The 20800-nt window shown below is 39.9% G+C and overlaps 1 protein-coding gene across 3 annotated transcripts in view; it reads right to left on the bottom strand.

The window, feature by feature from the left end:
• Positions 1–11327: 11327 nt before the first annotated feature.
• thoc2 (THO complex 2) overlaps positions 11328–20800 on the bottom strand; it is a 179960-nt gene continuing 170487 nt past the window's right edge. For all 3 annotated transcript variants that reach the window (XM_063060950.1, XM_063060951.1, XM_063060952.1), the window contains 3 exons: positions 19885–19955; positions 18880–18928; positions 11328–12011 (listed from right to left, as the gene is read on the bottom strand). In XM_063060950.1, coding sequence (XP_062917020.1) covers positions 18901–18928; positions 19885–19955 — 99 coding nt within the window. In that variant the 3' untranslated portion in view covers positions 11328–12011; positions 18880–18900. The remainder of the gene's footprint in view (positions 12012–18879; positions 18929–19884; positions 19956–20800) is intronic.

Below are 20800 nucleotides of genomic sequence, written 5' to 3'. Positions count from 1 at the left end.
AACTATTAGGGAAAATACTGCTGTCCTGCAAACTCCTCCTCCACACACCACAGTCCCTTCCTTCTCCACAGCATATGAAAATGAAAGAATGCTACACTACATAGAAAACTCTCGGAATATCACTGAACTAAATGCCATCCATCCTGTGATGGTAGCAAAATGACTTGATCATGAACTGTTGAGGCCAGTTCATTGGCTATGTTTAAGAGGGAGTTAGATATGGCCCTTGTGGCTACAGGGGTCAGGGGGTATGGAGGGAAGGCTGGGGCGGGGTTCTGAGTTGGATGATCAACCATGATCATAATAAATGGCGGTGCAGGCTCGAAGGGCCGAATGGCCTACTCCTGCACCTATTTTCTATGTTTCTATGTTTCTATGAATTCTGGATGCAGATCTGAATAAAGCTCATATTATTGGTACAAAAATGCAATACTGGAATATCTTCCAACATTAATAATTAGAGTCTGAGGGATGTCAAAGAAATCAGAATGGAAAGGAATTTAAAGATATAACTTTTAATTGTTCTGCCAGTTTTGCATTATTTGTGAGAAAACTGGATATTGGCACGTGAATAGTGTTCCTGTCATATTATAGAATAACATCAGTCAAATATTTTCATTCAGTTTATTTCACCAACTGAAGTTACCAAATTAGAACTTTTGCCCTTGATAAATGCTGCAGCATCTCACTTAATCAAACTAATTTTAAGACACAGATCCACACATGATTATGATTAAGAAATTTACCGGCTGTAATTTTAAATAAAGAAATCCCTGTAAACTATGAGCTACTTAAGATTATTGCTTTGGATCAATTTTGACATTTTAAAGAAATATTGGTTATAATTTATGACAGATGCATTTATACCACATCAATAATGTTACTGATATGAGAATAAGGTTTAGCGATAGTAAATATAGCAATTACTAAGTATATGAACTGTCTTGGGACATTACTGAGATTTTAGTTAACATATTTATATCTGCTCATCTGCAGTAACTTTTTCTTGCTGCAAGTATTTTGCACACATTTGTATTATTGGTGAAATACTGCTTAACAATATTATTACATTGTCAACTTTTGTAACTGTGAGGCAAATTAAAGATAGTTTATCCAAGCTCATTCTTTCAACCATAAAACACTAAATAAATAAAGAGATGCTGGCATACTGTATTATATCATCCTAGTTTTATACATTTACAGTTTTTTTTTGGCATGGTTAAATATTTTAGTTAACCCTCCATTAAACCTACCTAGCCTGACATGGCTCCAATAACTTAGTGGATACGTGCACTGTGCACTCATCTGTGAAGTCTACGTTGACTGCTACTCAAGTAGTACTAGATATTGCCCAAATGTATATTTTAGTGATGTCAGGACAGGAAAAGGGGCCACTATATTTGACCCCTCACGGGGGAGGAGAGAGAAACAGGCAGAAGCACTCCCAGCACATCCAATGGTCCACATAAGTGTTCGCAATTGCAAAAAACCTGACAAGTTTTACACTCAGGAACCCAACAGCGCTGATCAGCTTCTAAGTAAAACATCAAGTTTAATTTAGGCAAAAATGGAGATCAATTTAGTAATAAACACAAGATTTCGCAGATACTGGAAATCTAGAGCAGCACACACACAATGCTGGAGCAACACAACAAGTCAGGCAGCATCAATAGAGTGGAATAAACAGTTTATGTTCTGGGCTAAGACTTCTGGCCAGGACTGAATAAAGGATCTCACCGGGAAACATCAACTGTTTATTTCCCTCCTGAGGTGTTACCTGACTTACTGAGTTCCTCCAGCATTTTGTGTGTTGGACAATTTAATATGATGGAACATTATGCTATTTAGTCCAATGTATGTTAGTTCTTGAAAGAACTCAACTTGTGCATGATGCAGTAGCCACTGCTCTACATACCGTCCCTACACATCTGGAGAAGAATGATGCTTATGTGAGAATGCTGTTCTTGGACTGCAGTTCAGCATTCAATACTATAATTCCATCCAGGCTCGACAAGAAGCTCAGAGACCTTGGCCTTGACCCTGCTTTGTGCAGCTGGATCCTGGACTTCCTGTCAGGTCACCAGCAGGTTGTAAGAGTGGGTTCCCTCACCTCCAACTCTCTGACTCTCAATACAGGAGCCCCTCAGGGCTGCATACTGAGTCCCCTCCTTTACTCCCTGTATACCCATATCTGTATCGCCACCCACAGCTCCAATCTGCTAATTAGATTTGCTGACAACACTTAAAAAATACCGAGGTGGCCTACAGGGAAGAAGTTATCTCTCTGACACAGTGGTGTCAAGAAAACAATCTCTCCCTCAATGTCGCAAAAACAAAGGATCTGGTTGTGGATTACTGGAGGAATGGAGACGAGCTAACCCCTATTGACATTAATGGATTTGGGGTTGAGAGGGCATCCACATCACCGAGGACCTCATGTGGTCTGTACACACCAGCTGTGTGGTGAAAAAGGCACAACAGCGCCTCTTTCACCTCAGACGGTTGAAGAAGTTTGGTATGGACCCCCAAATCCTAAGAACCTTCTACAGGGGCACAATTGAGAGCATCCTGACTGGCTGCATCACTGCCTGGTATGGGAACTATACTTCCCTCAATCGCAGGACTCTGCAGAGAGTGGTGCAGACAGCCCAGCGCATCTGTAGTTGTACACTTCCTATGATTCAGGACATTTACAAGGACAGGTGTGTAAAAAGGACCTGTAGGATCACTGGAGACATAAGTCACCCCAACCACAATCTATTTCAGCTGCTACCATCTGGGAAGCAGAACCGCAGCATAAAAGCCAGGACCAACAGGCTTGGGGACAGCTTCTTTCACCAGGCCATCAGACTGATGAACTCACACTGATTTGAGTGTACTCTATATTATATTGACTGTTCTATTTATTATAAATTATTATAAACTACTGTGATTGCACATTTAGATAGAGACAGAACATAAAGATTTTTACTCCTCATATATGTGAAGGGTGTAAGAAATAAAATCAATTCAATTCGATTCAATTCATATCCAGTCTACTTGTAAAAAAAAGGACAAGAGAAATTCATCAGTCTCATCCAAATAAAATATTCTTTTAAACAGCATATGCCTTAATGTGCTGAACAAGCTACTGTCATAACTGTGATTTCCTTAAAAATCACTTCTGCGAAGCGCAGAATCAAATATTGCTGTGATGATTGTATGCTCTAGTATCAATTGTTTGGCGACAATAAAGTAAAGTAAATACAAAATAGAACTTGCCTTTATACAGCATTCAATTGTATTAGTCAGCTCCATCTTGGGCACTGGCCAACAAAGTACCCAGGACATTCTTAAGGAGCAGTGTCTCAGAAAGGCAGCGTCCATTATTAAGGACCTCCAGCATCCAGGGCATGCCCTTTTCTCACTGTTATGAATAGGTAGGAGGTACAGAAGCCTGAAGATGCACACTCAGCAATTCAGGAACAGTTTCTTCCCCTCTGCCATCCGATTTCTAAATGGACATTGAAGCTTTGGACACCACCTCACTTTTCTTTTAATATACAGTATTTCTGTTTTTTAATCTATTCAATAAATGTAATTGACTTAGTTGTTTATTTGTTTTTTTTTTAAATTTTATTGATTTTTTTCTCTCTACTAGATTATGTATTGCATTGAACTACTGCAGCTAATTTCACGTCACATGCCAGTGATAATAAACCTGATTCTGATATTATTCAGAACTAACCCATGCATTTCTGAATATTTATAGGAGAGAGAGAGAGAGAGAGAGAGAGAGAGAGAGAGAGAGAGAGAGAGAGAGAGAGAGAGAGAGAGAGAGAGAGAGAGAGAGAGAGAGAGAGAGAGAGAGAGAGAGAGAGAGAGAGAGAGAGAGAGAGAGAGAGAGAGATAGATAGATATAGATTAAAACAGCAAGTTTTGTTAGATGGGCAACAGCTGCCAATAAACAGGAGGTAAGGTCAGGTGGAGCTCCCTTTGGAAGAGTGATTCAGTGTAAGAGTGGGACTTTTAAGCTCTGGTGTGAAAAGGCAGAGTAAGTGTACGGAGGCTGAAGTGAGATATTAGTAAAGTTTCTTTCTTATTGAAGAGTTAGAGCAGTGGGGATGGCAGTCAGGCCAGCAGTGTGCTCCTCTGCAGGAAGTGTGAAGTCAGGGAGGCCTCCAGTATCCCTGAACACCAGCTGTAGCTCTTTGCAAACCACCTTAGGGAACTGGAGTCCAATCACAAACAAGAGAAAATCTGCAGATGCTGGAAATCCAAACACCACACAAGATGCTGGAGGAACTCAGCAGGCCAGGCAGCATCTATGGAAAAGTGTAAACAGATGACCCTTCATCAGTCCTAACTGGCTCTGTGGCTCAGAAGGGAAGGGGGAGGAGGGAAAGAAGAGTATTGATAGGAGATTTATAGATTAGGGGATCAGACAGAAAATTCTGTGGATGAGGATGGAACTGCGGGATAGTATGTTTCTTCCCAGGTGCCAGGGTCAGAGACATCTCGGATCAAGTCCACAGTATTCTTAAGGGAAGTGGTAAGTAGCCAGAAGTTGTGGTATACATGGCTACCAATAACGGAACCAGGAAAAGGGATGAGGTCCTAAAGAATAAACATATGGACTTAGGAAGGAAGCTAAAAATGAAACCTCGACGATAGTAAATCTCTGATTACTGCCTGTGCCGTGTGCCAGTGAGGATAGTAGGAAGATATTGCAGACAATTAAGTGGCTTAAGAGTTGGTGCAGGAGGCAGAGTTTCAGACTTGTGCATCATTGTGATCTGTTGTGGGGAATATATGACTTACACAGTTTACACTTGAACTCAGAAGGGACCAATGTCCTTGTGGGCAAGCTTGCTAGCACTTTGGGGGTGGGGTGGGGTTAAACTAGTTTGGCAGAGTGTTGCAAAGCACAAGTGTTAGGTCAGATGATGGAGCTGTTGGTGTAAAATTAGATACAATATGCAAAGAGACCATGAGGAAGGATCAGTGGTGGATAGAACATAAATGCTGTCATTTGCAAACACGAGAAAATCTTTAGGTGCTGGAAATCCAAGCAACACACACAAAATGCTGGAGGAACTCAGCAGGCCAGGCAGCATCTATACGTCAACTGTATTCTTTTCCCAGGTGCTGCCTGGTCTGCTGAGTTCCTCTGGCATTTGGAATGCAGCCATTTGGATGGATTGAAAGGTGTTTGCTTTCATACAATTAAAGTATTGGGAATAAGGGTGATGAACTGAGAATCTGGATCAGTACCTGGAAAACACTACTGGTGACGGTAGTAGAGGCTGATACAATGAAGACATTTATATAAATAAGATAGCCACCTAAATGTAAGAAAAATAGAGGATTATGAGTTGTATGGGAGGAAGGGTTAGATTGTGGAGTAGATTTATGGAGGTCAGCACATCGTGGGCTGAAGCAGCTGTACTATTCTGTACTGTTCCATGCTTATTTAATATGTATTGGAGTTTTGAGAAACTTAAATCGCAGCTGCGTACCCAGGTTTTCCCTTTTGTATTTTGTTGTGTACCATTCCTGGTCTTTTGCACAACAGAATTAGAATGGTTATCACTAACTTCAATGCAGTTGGATATGTTTTACAGCAGTAGTTTGGTGCAAACACACAAAATCACTATAAATTACAATCAAATAGTGCAAAAGGAAAAAAGAATCAATTCTCTTGCTTGTACTGCATTGCTGTTGTTACTATTCTAACCTGGTTTCCAGTCCCTCAGTCCTAACATATTGAGCTCTATGCTCAAGAAGTAATAAGCTTCTATTCAATATTTTTACAGTATAAGCTTAATAGGCAATAAAGAGAATTTGGGGGTGGGGGTTGATGATTGTGCTGCCTTTCTTTTCTTTCTTGGTTTCATGGCTACCTGGAGAAGAATTTCAAGTTGTTAACTTTGATACTAAATAAACCTTTGAATCAAAACCCACCAAGTTTTATATCTTTCAGATACAATGATAACATATGACCAGTTCTTGTCAGCCCATCTGATATAGGCATGACTAGTTTTGGTGAGCCCAATGGCCAGTCGGCTATTTGATTGCTCCTGAACTCCTACACGTGGTGCAAATATTTTGAAATACATTGCAGTCATAGTGCCTATTTTATTCAATCTAATTCTGATTAACCATTTTGTACATTTCACACCTATTTACAGTACATTCATCTACTGTTTTCTCTTATCCTGAAACTCTCAGGAGGTCAGCTGCAACTCACTTATGTCCAGTCTACCAACAACTGCCACAGAGAGGTACATTCCAAGATGTAGGAGCAACTTGAAGGATATACTGAAGTCCAAAGTTTCCGTAAGATTGTCATTTAGATCATGCTTTCTTCAATGTTTCACAGATGTACTGTTTAAAAAGGAAAGGGAAGATTGCCTAAACATTTTAAAAGTGGAGTGACTGCACATTGGAGAAAGATAGGTATTGATTGCATTTACTGTCTGTTATGAATAAAGCATATTTTTGGTGAAAAAAAAATACCCTGCACATTTGCCCTGACATCTCAGAATGCCTCATGCTCATGTTAATTTGCTTCAATACAGGTTGAGGAATGAAATACTTCCCTGCATAAATATTATGGTTAATTTCCAGGCCCCTTATGTCAAATCACAAACAAAAGAAAATCTGCAGACACTGGAAAGCCAACTAATACACTCAAAATGCTGGAGGAACTCAGCAGGCCAGGCAACATCTATGGAAAAAAAGTACAGTCGACGTTTCGGGTTGAGACCCTTCGGCAGGACTGGAGGGAGAAAAGGTGGAGTAGATTTAAAAGGTGAGGGTGGGGTAAAAGAAACACAAGGTGATAGGTGAAACCTGAAGGGGGTGGGATGAAGTAAAGAGGTGGGAAGTTGATTGGTGAAAGAGATACAGGGCTGGAAAAGGAGGAGTCTGATAGAAGAGGACAGAAGGCCATGGAAGAAAGAAAAGGGGGAAGAAATACCAAAGGGAGGCAATAGAGGGCAAGGAGATAAGGTGATAGAGGGAAAAGGGAATGGGCAAAGCTGAGGGGGGGCATTACCCGAAGTTCGGGAAATCGATGTTCATGCCATCAGGTTGGAGGCTACCGAGACAGAATATAAAATGTTGACAGAATATACAACACCTTTTATTTCTCTTGGGCAGCTTCCAACCTGATGGCATGAGCATCAATTTCTCAAATCTCCGGTAAAGCCCCCCTCCCCTTCACTATTCCCTTAAAATCTTAATTTTTCTATAGATGAACTTCACTATTTTACCATCATTTAGTATTTTTAGCGTTTTGGTAATTTTTAATTTTTTTAAAGAAAAGCAGTTCTAAGGAATAGTTTTAAGTAATTTTAGGAGAATCCAGGAGAGCCAATGGACTGTTTCAATTATTATACATTTTTAAGCTAAATTACAGTAAGTGTAAATTCAATTTTAAAAAAGTCATGTATTGTAATGAATATGCCAAAGGAAAAAATATGAATCATAAATGATCACTGATAAATAGCATGGAGCTAATTCTGTGCCAGGTCTGAGGTCAGGATCTTCAATATCGTTTCCCAACCTGTGTGAACAGGTTGACAGTGCTTGAAGCTTCACAGACCAAGGTCTTAGGCAGACATCCCACCCTACAAAAACTCATTTCAGGGAGGTAGCACCACCACCCCCACCTCCCGCAACCCCGTATCTTCTCCCAGTCGACCTCCAAGGGTGTATGTATACAGGACATTTGATTATAAAAGAACACAATTTATTTGATCACATAGAAACTATTTACACACACACACACAATATATATTCCTTGTTAAGTATTTTGTTGTCAGTCTCAATGCTAATAGCTAAATAGCAAATAGCTTTCCTATTTCTTTTGCAAACTTTCCTTGTACTGTGATGTGGCTTGCTTGGCAGATTTGAGCATTTTGCCGGAAGTCTCAACCTCATAGCAGTCTGTGTCAATGAATTTGTTAATTTTGCAAGACATCAGATATACAAGTGTTTTGTGAGATAGCAGACTTCTAAATTCTGTCTTAATGTGATGCACCATGCTGAATGCCCTTTCTAAATCACAATTAGAATTTGGCATCATTATTTTTGACCCCTATTAGGCAGGGGTGAAGTACGATTTATAGTTTCTTTTTTTGGAACACTCTGCCCTGGCGCTGCAGGACACTAAACTGAACTGATGGACAATGAAAGAGAGAGAGAGAGGTCGACTGTAAAGCCTGCTCACAGAGAAAACTAATAGGTCTACTTAGCACAAAGAGAAAGCAATCAGGATTATTTCTCTCTCTCTCTCACACACACACACACACACAAATATCGATTTCCGGGATATTGTATATAATTTGCGGGCATCAGGGAGCCTCCATCATTATGCGGGAGACTCCCGGAACTTCCGGGAGAGGTGGGATGTCTGTCTTAGGGAAATATGGTACTGAAATAAACAGGGTCAGAACACTGATTAGGACAGAATAAAGAAAGGCTTCACAATAAAGGAGCATGTTGCTGAAGCAAGTGACATTTGTGACAGGCTCCCAGTCAATTAGTTTAAGGATACTGTTTAAGGAATGATTCTGTCTGCAAGAGTACATAATGATAATGGCTCAAGACGGGGCTAGTAATAAATGAAACAAAATTATTTTTGAAAGTAACAGAGGTAAAAGACAAAATTGGTTAGCTGGTAAGATCAAAGTGTGTATGAGATTAAGGAGACAGTGTAAGCTCAATGTGAAAAAAATGAACCTGCAGACAGAGCACAGTTAGGAAGAGGCCTACAACAGTCATGCAGTCTATGAGACTCAAGAATGAGGAGCATACTGTAACTTATAGCTTTGGTTAAGTATTGTTTCTGTGTACGGTGTGAAACTTAATAAATCTGTTGTGCTTACAATTGTAAAGAGTGCAAATGTACCACAAGCACCTGTAGCAACCAAAAGCTTGGAGTACTGTGATTAAGCCTAATGACTTGATGTTACAAGAGAAACCAAACATCCCAGAGGAAAGCACAAATGCTCAATGTGACATTGACGAAATTACTATCAGAAGGTAAAGAGCCATTTCTTCCCCCCGCACCCCCCCCCACAGTACAAAGTAATGCAAATAACATCCAGCTATTTGAGGATATTAAACATCAAAATCAGCACAATAATAATGACTGTGGTAACAAAATGAACAAGCAATATGTTATGAATTCAAATTCTATCAGGATAGGTTGTAAACCTGAGTGATATTTGGGCTAAACCCACAAGCATTACAGAAACATTCAGGATTATTACCAAAATCCAATTAGTTAATTTTTGCAGGGAAATAGCCTGTTAAATAAAAAGGCTTGCCTATCCAATGTCAAACTGATACATTCAACCCTACGTTAGCATGCCAGTTGGCATGACACTGTCACAGCTCGGGGCGTTCAGAGTTTAATTATTGACATAGTTTGTTATTAGCATAATAACAAAATTTTCTGTAAACAAAAATGCATGGTTGAGATTTTTTAAAAAGATCCGATTGTTCTGACTTCCAGAGACATAGTTCGTTTTGTATGAATATCACTTCCTAGATGTAAACTTTTTTTACATCATTTCCTGCGTAGGCAGATTTTTATTTTGATTTGAAGCACACGATGGAAAGACATTGATCTTCATCCACTTTTTATTTGGTCTTGAAACAGCAATATCAGTAAATAATACACATCTTCATGTAAGTGTTATGTTTAGATTCTTCTTTGCACCACATGTTTACTCTGTATAGATATGGGGTGCTGCATAAGTGTATTAACTTGGTTAACACCTGTTGTCCAAAATAATAGACAATATTAGTGTATCCAGGCGTGCAATGATTCTGCATTGAATTTACTACGTATTTTACTTGACTCTTGGCAGTTTCACAAAAAAAAGAAATCTCATTAAAAACCTTGAAAGAAGGCTGAAAGTGATTTTTGAGAAGTTGTTTGGCTCACTACATAGCTGTGTCTATATGCAGTGAAGGCATTAGACTGCCATTCCAGTTATTTCAACTATTTTCACAGTGCAGGTTGAGTACCTGGTATCCAAAATGCTTGGGGCCAGAAGTGTTTCAGACTTCAGATTCTGGAATATATAATGATCTATTTTGGGATTGCCATAATTTCTGACACTGAATTTGTGCTACCAGCAAGTAGTCTTTCCCTTACACTTTTTCATCGCACAAATGTACTTAATGGTAAACATTAGTACATACCATTAACATAATGAAAATATAACATGTTCAGCGTAACAAAAGCAGCATCAGGAGATTACCCGAATCATCTGTAGAACAACAAATATGCAGGCTTTCAAGTCTCCACTCATGATGCCATGTTTTGATTTGAATGTTATAGTACACTCTGGATTTTACATTTTTTTTTCAGTTTTTATCTAAGGTATAACAACAACCAGCATTGTGGACTTGTTCTGGTGCTAGATTTTCAGCAGCGACTGTCTTGGCAAATTGATCAATGAATTTCTCTGCTGCTTCGTGATCAGCAGATGCTTTATCTTTACGCAAACACGAAGAAATCTGCAGATGCTGGAAATTCAAGCACCACACATAAAAGTTGCTGGTGAACACAGCAGGCCAGGCAGCATCTCTAGGAAGAGGTACAGTCGACATTTTGGGCCGAGACCCTTCGTCAGCACTAACTGAAAGAAGAGCTAGTAAGATATCCCACTTTCAAATCTCTTACTAGCTCTTCTTTCAGTTAGTCCTGACGAAGAGTCTCGGCCCGAAACTTCGACTGTACCTCTTCCTAGAGATGCTGCCTGGCCTGCTGCGTTCACCAGCAACTTTTGTGTGTGTCTCTTTATCTTTAAATGTTTTTAAATCTTTGGAAATTTTATGCTGTATCTTTTCATAAATTTCTGCAACCAGCCTGCTGAGTATCACAATTACTTCCAATATTCAGATCTTTGCTTGTTTCATGATCAGCATATTGTTAAGCGCCTTTTTTCACTCCAACTACAATGAATCCACTCTTTCAATACACATTGTGATCTTTTTTTTGCCTTATGCAGTGTTTTTCTATTTTTGATTAATTATGTGAGGTCACTTCTCAGAACTGTCTGTGGTGCACAGCGACCTGCCCATTGCCTGCAAACCTTCCCAGCGCCTTGTGGAATTAGTCATGTTAGTGCTTAAACAAAATCTTCGGTTTCAGAGGTTTCTGGATTTACATTTTTGGTTAAGGTGTATTCAACATGTATGTATAAACTTCTGTGTTGAACAAACTACAAGGCAGACTGAGGTCAATCTGCTATTATTAAAAGTTGTCACTAAATTCAATAGTGCAACAACAAAAGAATGAGCAGAACTTTCACAATATATGACCAACTGAGAAAACTATCCATTTATTTAGAAAAAGATTACACTGGTAGAATACAGCAGATAAAAAATTCAAATGTAATTTTGAAAATTTATGACCAAACATAGGTATTCATGGAAATAGAAATCTCCTGTAGTTGTACAATTTAAACCTAATTTCATCTCAAGGACAATACTTGCAATTTGCTTTAAAATTTTCATGAAATAAACACAAGATGCTGCACGGGATAGTTTTAATCAGTAAACTAAACAATGGCTGATTTTAATTACACACAATCACTATACTAGTGTATACATAATATACAAATATCTTCATTGCCGTAAAGGTGAAGATGGAAGGTTGTAGACAGCTGGCAGCAGGCATAAGCCTGCACTCAAAATGACTGCAAATGTACTTCGTGGTTTTGCAGCGTACAGCACATTGTGCTTATATTTAAGAGCAAACCACTTGCTAATATACTGAGAATGACATGCATACAGACAAAACATCAAGTGAAAAAGACAACACAACTCAATTTTTAAATGATGGCCAACAGAAATGGAGTGAAAGTAATTGAACAAAATGTTTTAATAGGCTTCGGTTAGGTCCTCCCTCTCCTGATTTTGTCAACCTCACCAATGAAGTCCTTGCGTTCCAAATTCAGTAGCACAAGTAAATTCACGGCACCAGCTTGTAGTCCAATGGGGAAAAGCTGTAAATATTTAAGAAAAATAAAGGTTTAGTGAACATAGAACATTACAGCACAGTACAGGCCCTTTGGCCCATGACACTGTGCTGACCCTTTAACCTGTTCTAGGACCAATCTAACCCTTCCCTCCTACATAATCCTCCATATTTCTATCATCCATGTGCCTAAGAGTTTCCTAAATGTCCCTAATGTATCCGCCTCTATCACCACCCCTGACACCTCTGTAAAAAGCATGCATCTGACATCCTTCCTATACTTTCCTCCAATCACTCTAAAATTAAGCATCTTTACATTTCTGCCCTGGAAAAAGTCTCTGCTATGCACCCTATCTATGCCCTGTTATCATCTTGTACACCCCTATCAAGTCACCTCTCATTCTCCATCACTCGAAAGAGAAAAGCCCTAGCTTGCTCAACGTATCCCCATGAGACATGCTCTCTAATTCAGGCAGCATCCGGATAAATCTCCTCTGCACTCTCCAAAGCTTCCACATCTTTCTAATGAGGTGACAAGGATTTGGAAAACAATATTCCATACGTCGTCTAACCAGGGTTTTGCAGATCTATAACATTATGTCACAACTCTTGAACTCAATCCTCTGACTAACGAGGGCCAACAGACAATATGCCTTCTTAACAACCCTATCAAATTGCGCAATGTGGACACCCAAGGTCCCTCGGTTCCTCCTGCTAAGAATCCTGCCATTACCCTATATTCTGATTCTGCTTTCAAATTCAACCTTTCAAAGTGATTCACGTCACACTTTTCTCAGTTGATCAGCATCTGCCACTTCTCAGCCCAGCTCTCCATCCCATCAATGTCCACAGTAACCTATGACAACCTTCTCCACTATCCACAACTTCAATATTTGTGTCAACATTGTTGTTTATCAGCCACCGAATAATAACACTACAGTGGCACAGGCAACAAGCAGAGAAATATCTGAGGCATGTAAGAATGGAGCAGCAGTTATCATGGGGGGATTTTAACTTGCACAAAGATTGGGCGAATCATGTTGGTCGAGACAGTCTAGAGGAGGATTTCATAGAACGCATCCATGGTGGCTTTCTTGAACAGCATGTTGCTGAACCTACTAGGGAATGTGCTATCTTAGATCTGGTCCTGTGCAATGAGATGGGTAAAATTAGTGATTCTGTAGTTAGGGATCCTCTTGGAAAGAGTGATCACAGTATGATTGAGTTTGTCATACAAATGAAGGGTGCAATAGTTCGATCTAAAACCAGTGTATTATGCCTAAACAAAGGATGAGGGAGAATTTGGCTAGTGTAGACTGGGAACACAGGCTATATGGCAGGACAGTTCAGTGGAACAGTGGAAGACTTTCAAAGAGAATTTTCACGGTGCTCAATGAAATTATATTCCAGTTAAAAGCAAGGACAGTAAGGGTGAGGAGATCCAAACTTAGATATCTAAGGAAATAAAGAAGGCATCACACTAAAAGCTCCTGCATACAAAGTCTCCAAGAGTAGTGGGAAGCTGGAAGACTGGGAAAACTTTAAAAACCACTAAGCAAGCAATAAAGAAAGGGAAGACGGATTATAAAAGTATAAACAGATAGTAAAAGTTTTTTATAATTATATAAAGCAGAAAAGGGTGGCTAAAGTGTACGTAGATGCAGAGACAGATGCAGCATGGATACAGCAAAGGCAGGTCCTGTCTGACAAACTTACTGAAGTGCCCTGAAGATATAATGAGCGCAGTGGATAGAGGGGAACAGATAGATGTTATTTACTTGGTTTTCCAGAAGGCATTAGATAAGGTGCGCATAAAAGACTTATTCATAAGATAAGGATGCATAGAGTTGGGGGTGATGTATTAGCATGGATAGAGGATTAGTTAATTAATAGAAAGCAGAGAGTGGGCACATATGGGTGTTACTCTGGTTGGCAATCAGTGGTGAGCGGTGTGCCTGCAACTGTTCACGATATACAAACCTACATTAACGATCTGGAAGAGCGGACTAAGAGTTGTGTATCTAAGTTTGCAGATGATTCTAAATTGGGTGGAAAAGTAAATTGTGCAAAAGATACAAAGAGTCTGCAGAGAGACATAGATGGGTTAAGTGAGAGGGCAAGGGTCTGGCTGATGGAGTAAAATGATAGTAAATACAAGGTCATCCACTTTGGAAGGGAAAATGGAAGAGCAGATTATTATTTAAATGATAAAAAAAAATTGCAGCATGCTGCAGTGCAGAGGGACTTCGGTGTGCTTGTGCATGAATTACAAAAGGTTGGTCTGCAGGTGCAGCAGGCCATCAAGAAGGCAAATGGAACGTTGGCCTTTATTGCTAGAAGAATTGAACATAAAAGCAGGAAGGTTATGCTACAACTGTAGAGGGTACTGGTGAGGTTGCACCAGGAATACTGCATGCAGTTCTGGTCTCCTTACTTGAAGAAAGATATACTGGCTTTGGAGGCTGTGCAGAGGAGGTTCACCAGGTTGACTTCAGAGATGAAAGGGTTAGAGTATCAGGAGAGATTGAGTCACCTGGGACTGTACTCACTGGAATTCAGAAGAATAAGACATCTTATAAAAACATAAAATTATGCAAGCAATAGATTAAGATAGAGGCAGGAAAGTTGTTTCCACTGGTAGGTGACACCAGAACTAGGGGACATAGCCTCAAGATTCAGGGGGGTAGACTTAGGACAGAGATGAGGAGGAACTGCTTTTCTCAGAGAGTAGTGAATCTGTGGAATTCTCTGCACAATGAAGCAGTGGAAGTTACCTCAGTAAATATGTTTAAGACAAGGTTGGATTTTTGCATGGAAGGGGAACTAAGGGTTATGGGGAAAAGGCAGGTACGTGGAGATGAGTACCTAGCCAGATGGCCTACTCCTGCTCCTATTTCTTACGTTCTTATCTACAAACATACTAACCCATCATTCTACTTCCTCATCTGTCACTTATAAAAATCACAAAGAACAGGGGGTCTCAGAATAGATCCCTGCAGAACACCATTGGTCAGTGACCTCCCAGGCAGAATATGCTCAATCTACTACCACCCTCTGCCTTTGATAGGCAAGCCAATTTTGTATCCAATCAGTCGTTTCCCTGGATCACATGCCTCTTGACTTTTAAGAATGAGCCTACCAGGTTTACCCTTACTAAAATCCATATACACCACATCCACTGTTTCACTTTCATCAATGTGCTTTGTCACATACTCAGAATTCATTCAGGCTCATGAAGCATGACCTGCTTCTCAAGAATCTCCTGCAATAATTTGCCACCACTGAAGTAAGACTCACTTGTCAATAATTCCCAGGGTTATCCTTATTCTTTTTTTTGAACAAAGGAATAACATATGCCACTCTCCAATTACCTGGTAGTACTCCTGTGGCCAGTAAGGAGAAAGACTTTGTCAAGGGCACGTCAAATCTCTTTCCTCACTTCCTGTAGTAATCTGGAGTATCCTGACCAGCCATGAGGAATTACCCATCATAATGTTTTTCAAAAGTTCCAGTAGATCCTCTTTTTTAACATCAGCTTGTTCTAGCAATATAAGCCTGTTTTACACCGTCCTCAGAAAACTCAAGGAACCTCTCACTGGTGAATACTGAAGCATAGCATTCCTTAACAACTTCCCCTTCTACATTTCCTCTTCTACACAATCAGGAAGGCTCACCAATACCACTACTTTCTGAGGAAGCTGAAGAGAGCTGAATTATGCAAACTTGTAGTCATGCATACTTCTACAGATGCGCAGCAGAGAGCATCAGAACAAGCTGCATCACTGTATGGTACAGAAAATGCATTGCAGCCAACAGGAAGCCTCTACAACAGGTAGTCAAAACAGGTGTGTGTGTGTGTGTGTGTGTGTGTGTGTGTGTGTGTGTGTGTGTGTGTGTGTGTGTGTATGTATGTATGTATGTATGTATGTATGTATATATATTCTTTTTTAAAAAAGCCAGTATCATCGTGAAGAATCCCACCCACCTTGCTCATAAACTGTTTGCCCCACTCCCATTAGGCAGGTGGCTATGGAGCATCCACACCAGGACCACCAGACTCAAAAGCAGTTACTTTCCCCAAGCAGTAAGGCTGACCAACACCTCCACCCACTACAATCACAAGATGCAACACACACAAAATGCTGGAGGAACTTAGCAGGCCAGACAGTATCTATGGAAAAGAGTAAACAGTCAACGTTTTGGGCTGAGACATTGACCATTTATTCTTTTCCATACATGCTTCCTGGTCTTCTGAGTTCCTTCAGTATTTTGTGTGACCTCCTTCCACTAACCCAGCCCTCCACACCCCTGAACCACAACTACCTTATCATTACCTGTCAGTCACCTTATGTACCAACACTCCTGTGTCAAGTGTCACTTTATGGACATACAATCACTGAATATAAACAATCTAATGTTTGTTTGTTTGTTTGTTTATTTATTTATTTATTTATTTATTGTGTTTTTAAGTATTTGCTTATTGATTTACTGATACAGCACTTCCAGCCCTTCAAGCCACACTGCACCAGCAAATTCACAATTCCAATTAAACCTTACCTAAGCCCAGGACAATTTACAATGACCAGTAAACCTACCCAGTACGTCTTTGGACTGTGGGAGGAAACAGGAACACCTAGGAAAACCCATGACTCCTTACAGAACAGTGCCAGATTTGAACTCTGAACACCTGAGCTGTAATATCCAGTACATTACTTTGGCAACCATGATATAATTGTGTTCTTTATCTTATTGTGTTTTATTTTTGTGCTGCATCAAATCTGGAGAAACAATTTAGTTCCCCTTTACACCTATGTACTGGTAATGACATTAAACAATCTTCAATCTTCTAAACCTGATTAGTTCTTCCAGCAGTCTAGTCATCCTCCTGTTCTTCACATACATGTAGATCACCTTGGGGTTTTCCTTAATCCTACTCGCCAAGGCCTTCCAGGATTCCAAAGTCCATTTTCAGCTCCTTCCTGGCTACCTTATTACTCTCTAGATTCTTATTGTTGCTTCCTAAACCTTAAGTAGGCTTCTTTCTTCCTCTCTGACTAGATGTTCCACATTTCATCAACTATGGTTCTTTCATCCTTTCCCTGCCTCAATGGGACAAACCTAACTCAAACCCTATGCAAGTACTCCCTAACCAACCTCCACATTTGTTGTGCATTTCCCTGAGAACATCCATTCCCAATTTACACTCCCAAATTCCCACCAAACAGCACAATTCACCATATGCTCCTATCCCTGTCCAAGGTGATCAAAAAGGTCAGGGAGTTTCTAAACAGCCACTACTGAAAACAGCAAATCAGGAGAATCGATCAAAACCATTTATGACTTTCAGATGTACACCTACTGTATCCCCTTGCTTCAAGGCAAATAATGCAGTCTTGTCTCTCCAAATAATGTATACCATTCTGTTTCTGAAATATCCTCCACCCAAGCTACAACGATTCACTAAGTGGCCAACAGCTGGACCTACTGTGCTGGAACTGGTACACATCTTCCAGTCTGATGTTACATCAAATAAGTTTTACCTCAACAGGGAGGTGCTTAAGTCACATCGAGGAAAAGTTAAAGTAGCTTAACAGAATATTGTCTCAATATGAATCAATACAAGACAGATCATCTCACAGCAGGCATACAGCCAAGCAGCAATATGCCCTTTCCATTAAGCCCCACATGATTGTGACATGCATCACTGATTTACTAAGGAACATAGTCCTTTTCTCATGTTATAAACATCCCAAACTTACATCCATTTTATCCTGATTGTAGACTTCAGGAAAGGGAAACCAGAGATCCATGAGCCAGTAATCATCGGAGGATCAGAGGTAGAGAGGGTCAGTAACTTTAAATTCCTTGCTGTCACTATCCCAGAGGACTTGTCTTGGACCCATCAAATAACTATTATTGCGAAGAAAGCATGACAGCACCTCTGCTTCCTCAAGAGTCTGTGGAGGTTCGGCATGTCACTGAAAAACTTGGCAAACTTCCATAGATGTGTTGGAAAGTGTGCTGACTGGCTGCATTATGCCTGGTATGGGAACACCAGTGCCTTTGAGCAGAAAACCCTACAAAAGGTAGTGGATTTGGCCCCGTGTATCATGGGTAAAACCCTCCAAATCATTGAGCACATCTACATGAAATGTTGCCGTAGAAAAGCAGCATCCATCATCAAAGATCCTCACCACCCAGACCATGCACTTTTCTCGCTGCTGCCATCAGGTAGAAGGTACAGATGCCTTGGGACTCACCACCAGGTTGAAGAACCGTTATTACCCCTCAACCATCAGGCTCTTGAACAAAAGGGAATAGCTACACTCATTTAAAGACTGTTATAGTGTTATTTCATGCTTGTTATTTATTGCCTTTTTAGTTATATCTGCATTTGCACAGTTTGTTTACAGTTAACAGTTTCTGATGTTTACAGTTACTGTTCTATAGATTTACTAAGTGTGCCCACAGAAAAAGAACCTCAGGGTTGCATGTGATAAATTTTACTTTGAATTTTAAAGTACCCTTTTGGTATAGGGAATTCAGATAACAAGCATAAGTGGTTCCCAAATTTGTGTTTCTGTTCAGAAACAATTTATTCTTATTGTTTAGTCATTTTATCCTGGATGTCTCCTCTCAAGTAAAAGCATTTGCTAATATCCAATTACAGAAATATAGATATCTATGCTCTATTTTGACTTAAATTACTTTGCACTTCCTTTGCCTTCTGCACCATATTGAGCAGATTCTCTTAATACTTTGCTTACCAAATACTACTCACAAAGAAAAAAAATGCAGGAATCATAAACTGACAAAGAAAGAACTGTTTGTTGTAATGTTAGAAAATAACACTTGACAATTAAGTTGACTATTTTACACCAAAATCAATACCTTACCATTAGTTGGGTTATTCTTCATTATCTATGTTTTTCTGAGGATTTATGAGTATGATTATTAAGAAAAAAAGTCAGAATGTGTCACTTATACCATTGACTTTCTAACAAACAGACAAGCAAGCACTGTAAAACTGGAGTGATTCTGGAAACTGTATAAGGGATGTAAATTTATCACGTGGCAAAAACATCCTGCACTCAACATTAGCACGAGCAAGGAATTAATTATGAAGGGAGGGAAGTTGGGAGGACACACTCCAATCTTTATTGAAGGGTCAACAGTAGAAAGAGCAAGCTCTTCTAAGTTTCTGGGCATCAATATCTCAGAGGATCTATCTTGGCCCCAATATAATGATGCATCACAAAGAAGGTATGCCATACTTCAAGAGGAGTTTAAGGAAATCTGGCATATCACTCTTGTAAATTTCTACAGATGCATAGTGGAGAGCATTCTGACTGCTATAGAGGCTTCAATACCCAAGACTGAAATCAATTGCAAAGGATGACAGATTCAGCCAGCTCCATCAAGGACACAAGCCTACTCACATCTTCAAGAGGCAAAGGCCCAAGAAGGCATCCATCATTAATGACCCTTACCATCCAGTTCACACCCTCTTCTCTTCAATACCATCGAGGAGCCTGAAGATTACGACTTAACATTTTAGGAACTGCTTCTTCCCCTCTGCCATGAGATTTCTGAATGGTCCATGAAACTAACTTGTTATCCCTCTTTTGCACTTTTTATTTTTATAACTGCAGAGATTTTTATGTCTTGCATTGTACTACTGCTGCAAAACAACAAATATCATGACACATCACTGATAATAAACCTGATTCTGATTCTGTGAGGTGAGACTCCAAATGTGAAGAAAATAATAGTGGTTGGCATTGAGGCTCTTTGTATGGTATATCAATTTTAAGATTATTCTGTATTTCGTAGAAATTTCAATAAATCTAGTTTTGTCTTGAACCCATTTCTACAAGCATAGGATCAATTAAAAAGGATATTGTTTTTTGTCATCTTTCAATCCACTACTCTCACGCTTTTCTTTCTTCTCTCCTTTGTCATGCCTGGATTCCTGTTGAAAATATTAAACAAATAAAATATTACAAAATTTTGACAGGTTGAATTGATTACAGTCACATTGGCTGCATTCAAGTTCAGTTTATTATCATTTTACCATATACATATACCACTAAAAAAAGGAACAATCCCTGTTCCACGCAAATTATATAGGGTTCTAGATTCAGCTCTTAAAATTAATAAACTCGAAGGTTCTTTTATAAATTATGACATCTAAATTTTCTTATTCAAAGATATCATAAACCAGAAATCTACTGGTGCAACCAAGGGCATGTTCCTAGGTATACTGACAACATAATCTACAAACAGGGTACATCGGAGATGATGCGGAGTTAAGATGGCGCTAAACGGCGACTTCTTTGCTTGCATCTTTGGAAACAGCTCTATTTCCAACTTTAATATCTTTATTTTCCCCGTCAGGGTTCTTTTGAAGACCGTGACCTGGAGTTACACGCGGACTTCAGTTCTTTGTGGGAATGGGACCCGTTCTCGGGGTTTCAGGACCGCCCATTACTCGGCACGCCAAGGGGTAGGCCTGAGAGGCGGCCTAGTGTTTGGAAGCCTAAGATCTTGCAGCTCTGGATCTGGGCAGATCGAGGGTCGGTGTCACGGCAGGAGAGTTGTGTGTCATCGGGGAGGCCGGAAAATCTTCCACTGTGGGCCCGTAGACCTGCAATCTTTACGATCTTCGGGCACCGAGCTCTTAAAAAGCGACGAACAGACTTTTTAACATCGTAAACCAGCTTCTTGTTGTTATGTCTCCCGCTTGCTGTGAAAATGGGGGACACCCCCCTCTCCCTTATTAGGGAGAGAGAGAACCCATGGGTTGCCGAATGCCAG

Source organism: Mobula hypostoma, chromosome 10 (genome assembly GCF_963921235.1).
Source record: "Mobula hypostoma chromosome 10, sMobHyp1.1, whole genome shotgun sequence".
In the NCBI taxonomy this organism is placed as follows: Eukaryota; Metazoa; Chordata; class Chondrichthyes; order Myliobatiformes; family Myliobatidae; genus Mobula; species Mobula hypostoma.
The sequence above is the reverse complement of the archived record's forward strand: the minus strand, read 5'-3'. Positions and strand labels throughout refer to the sequence as shown.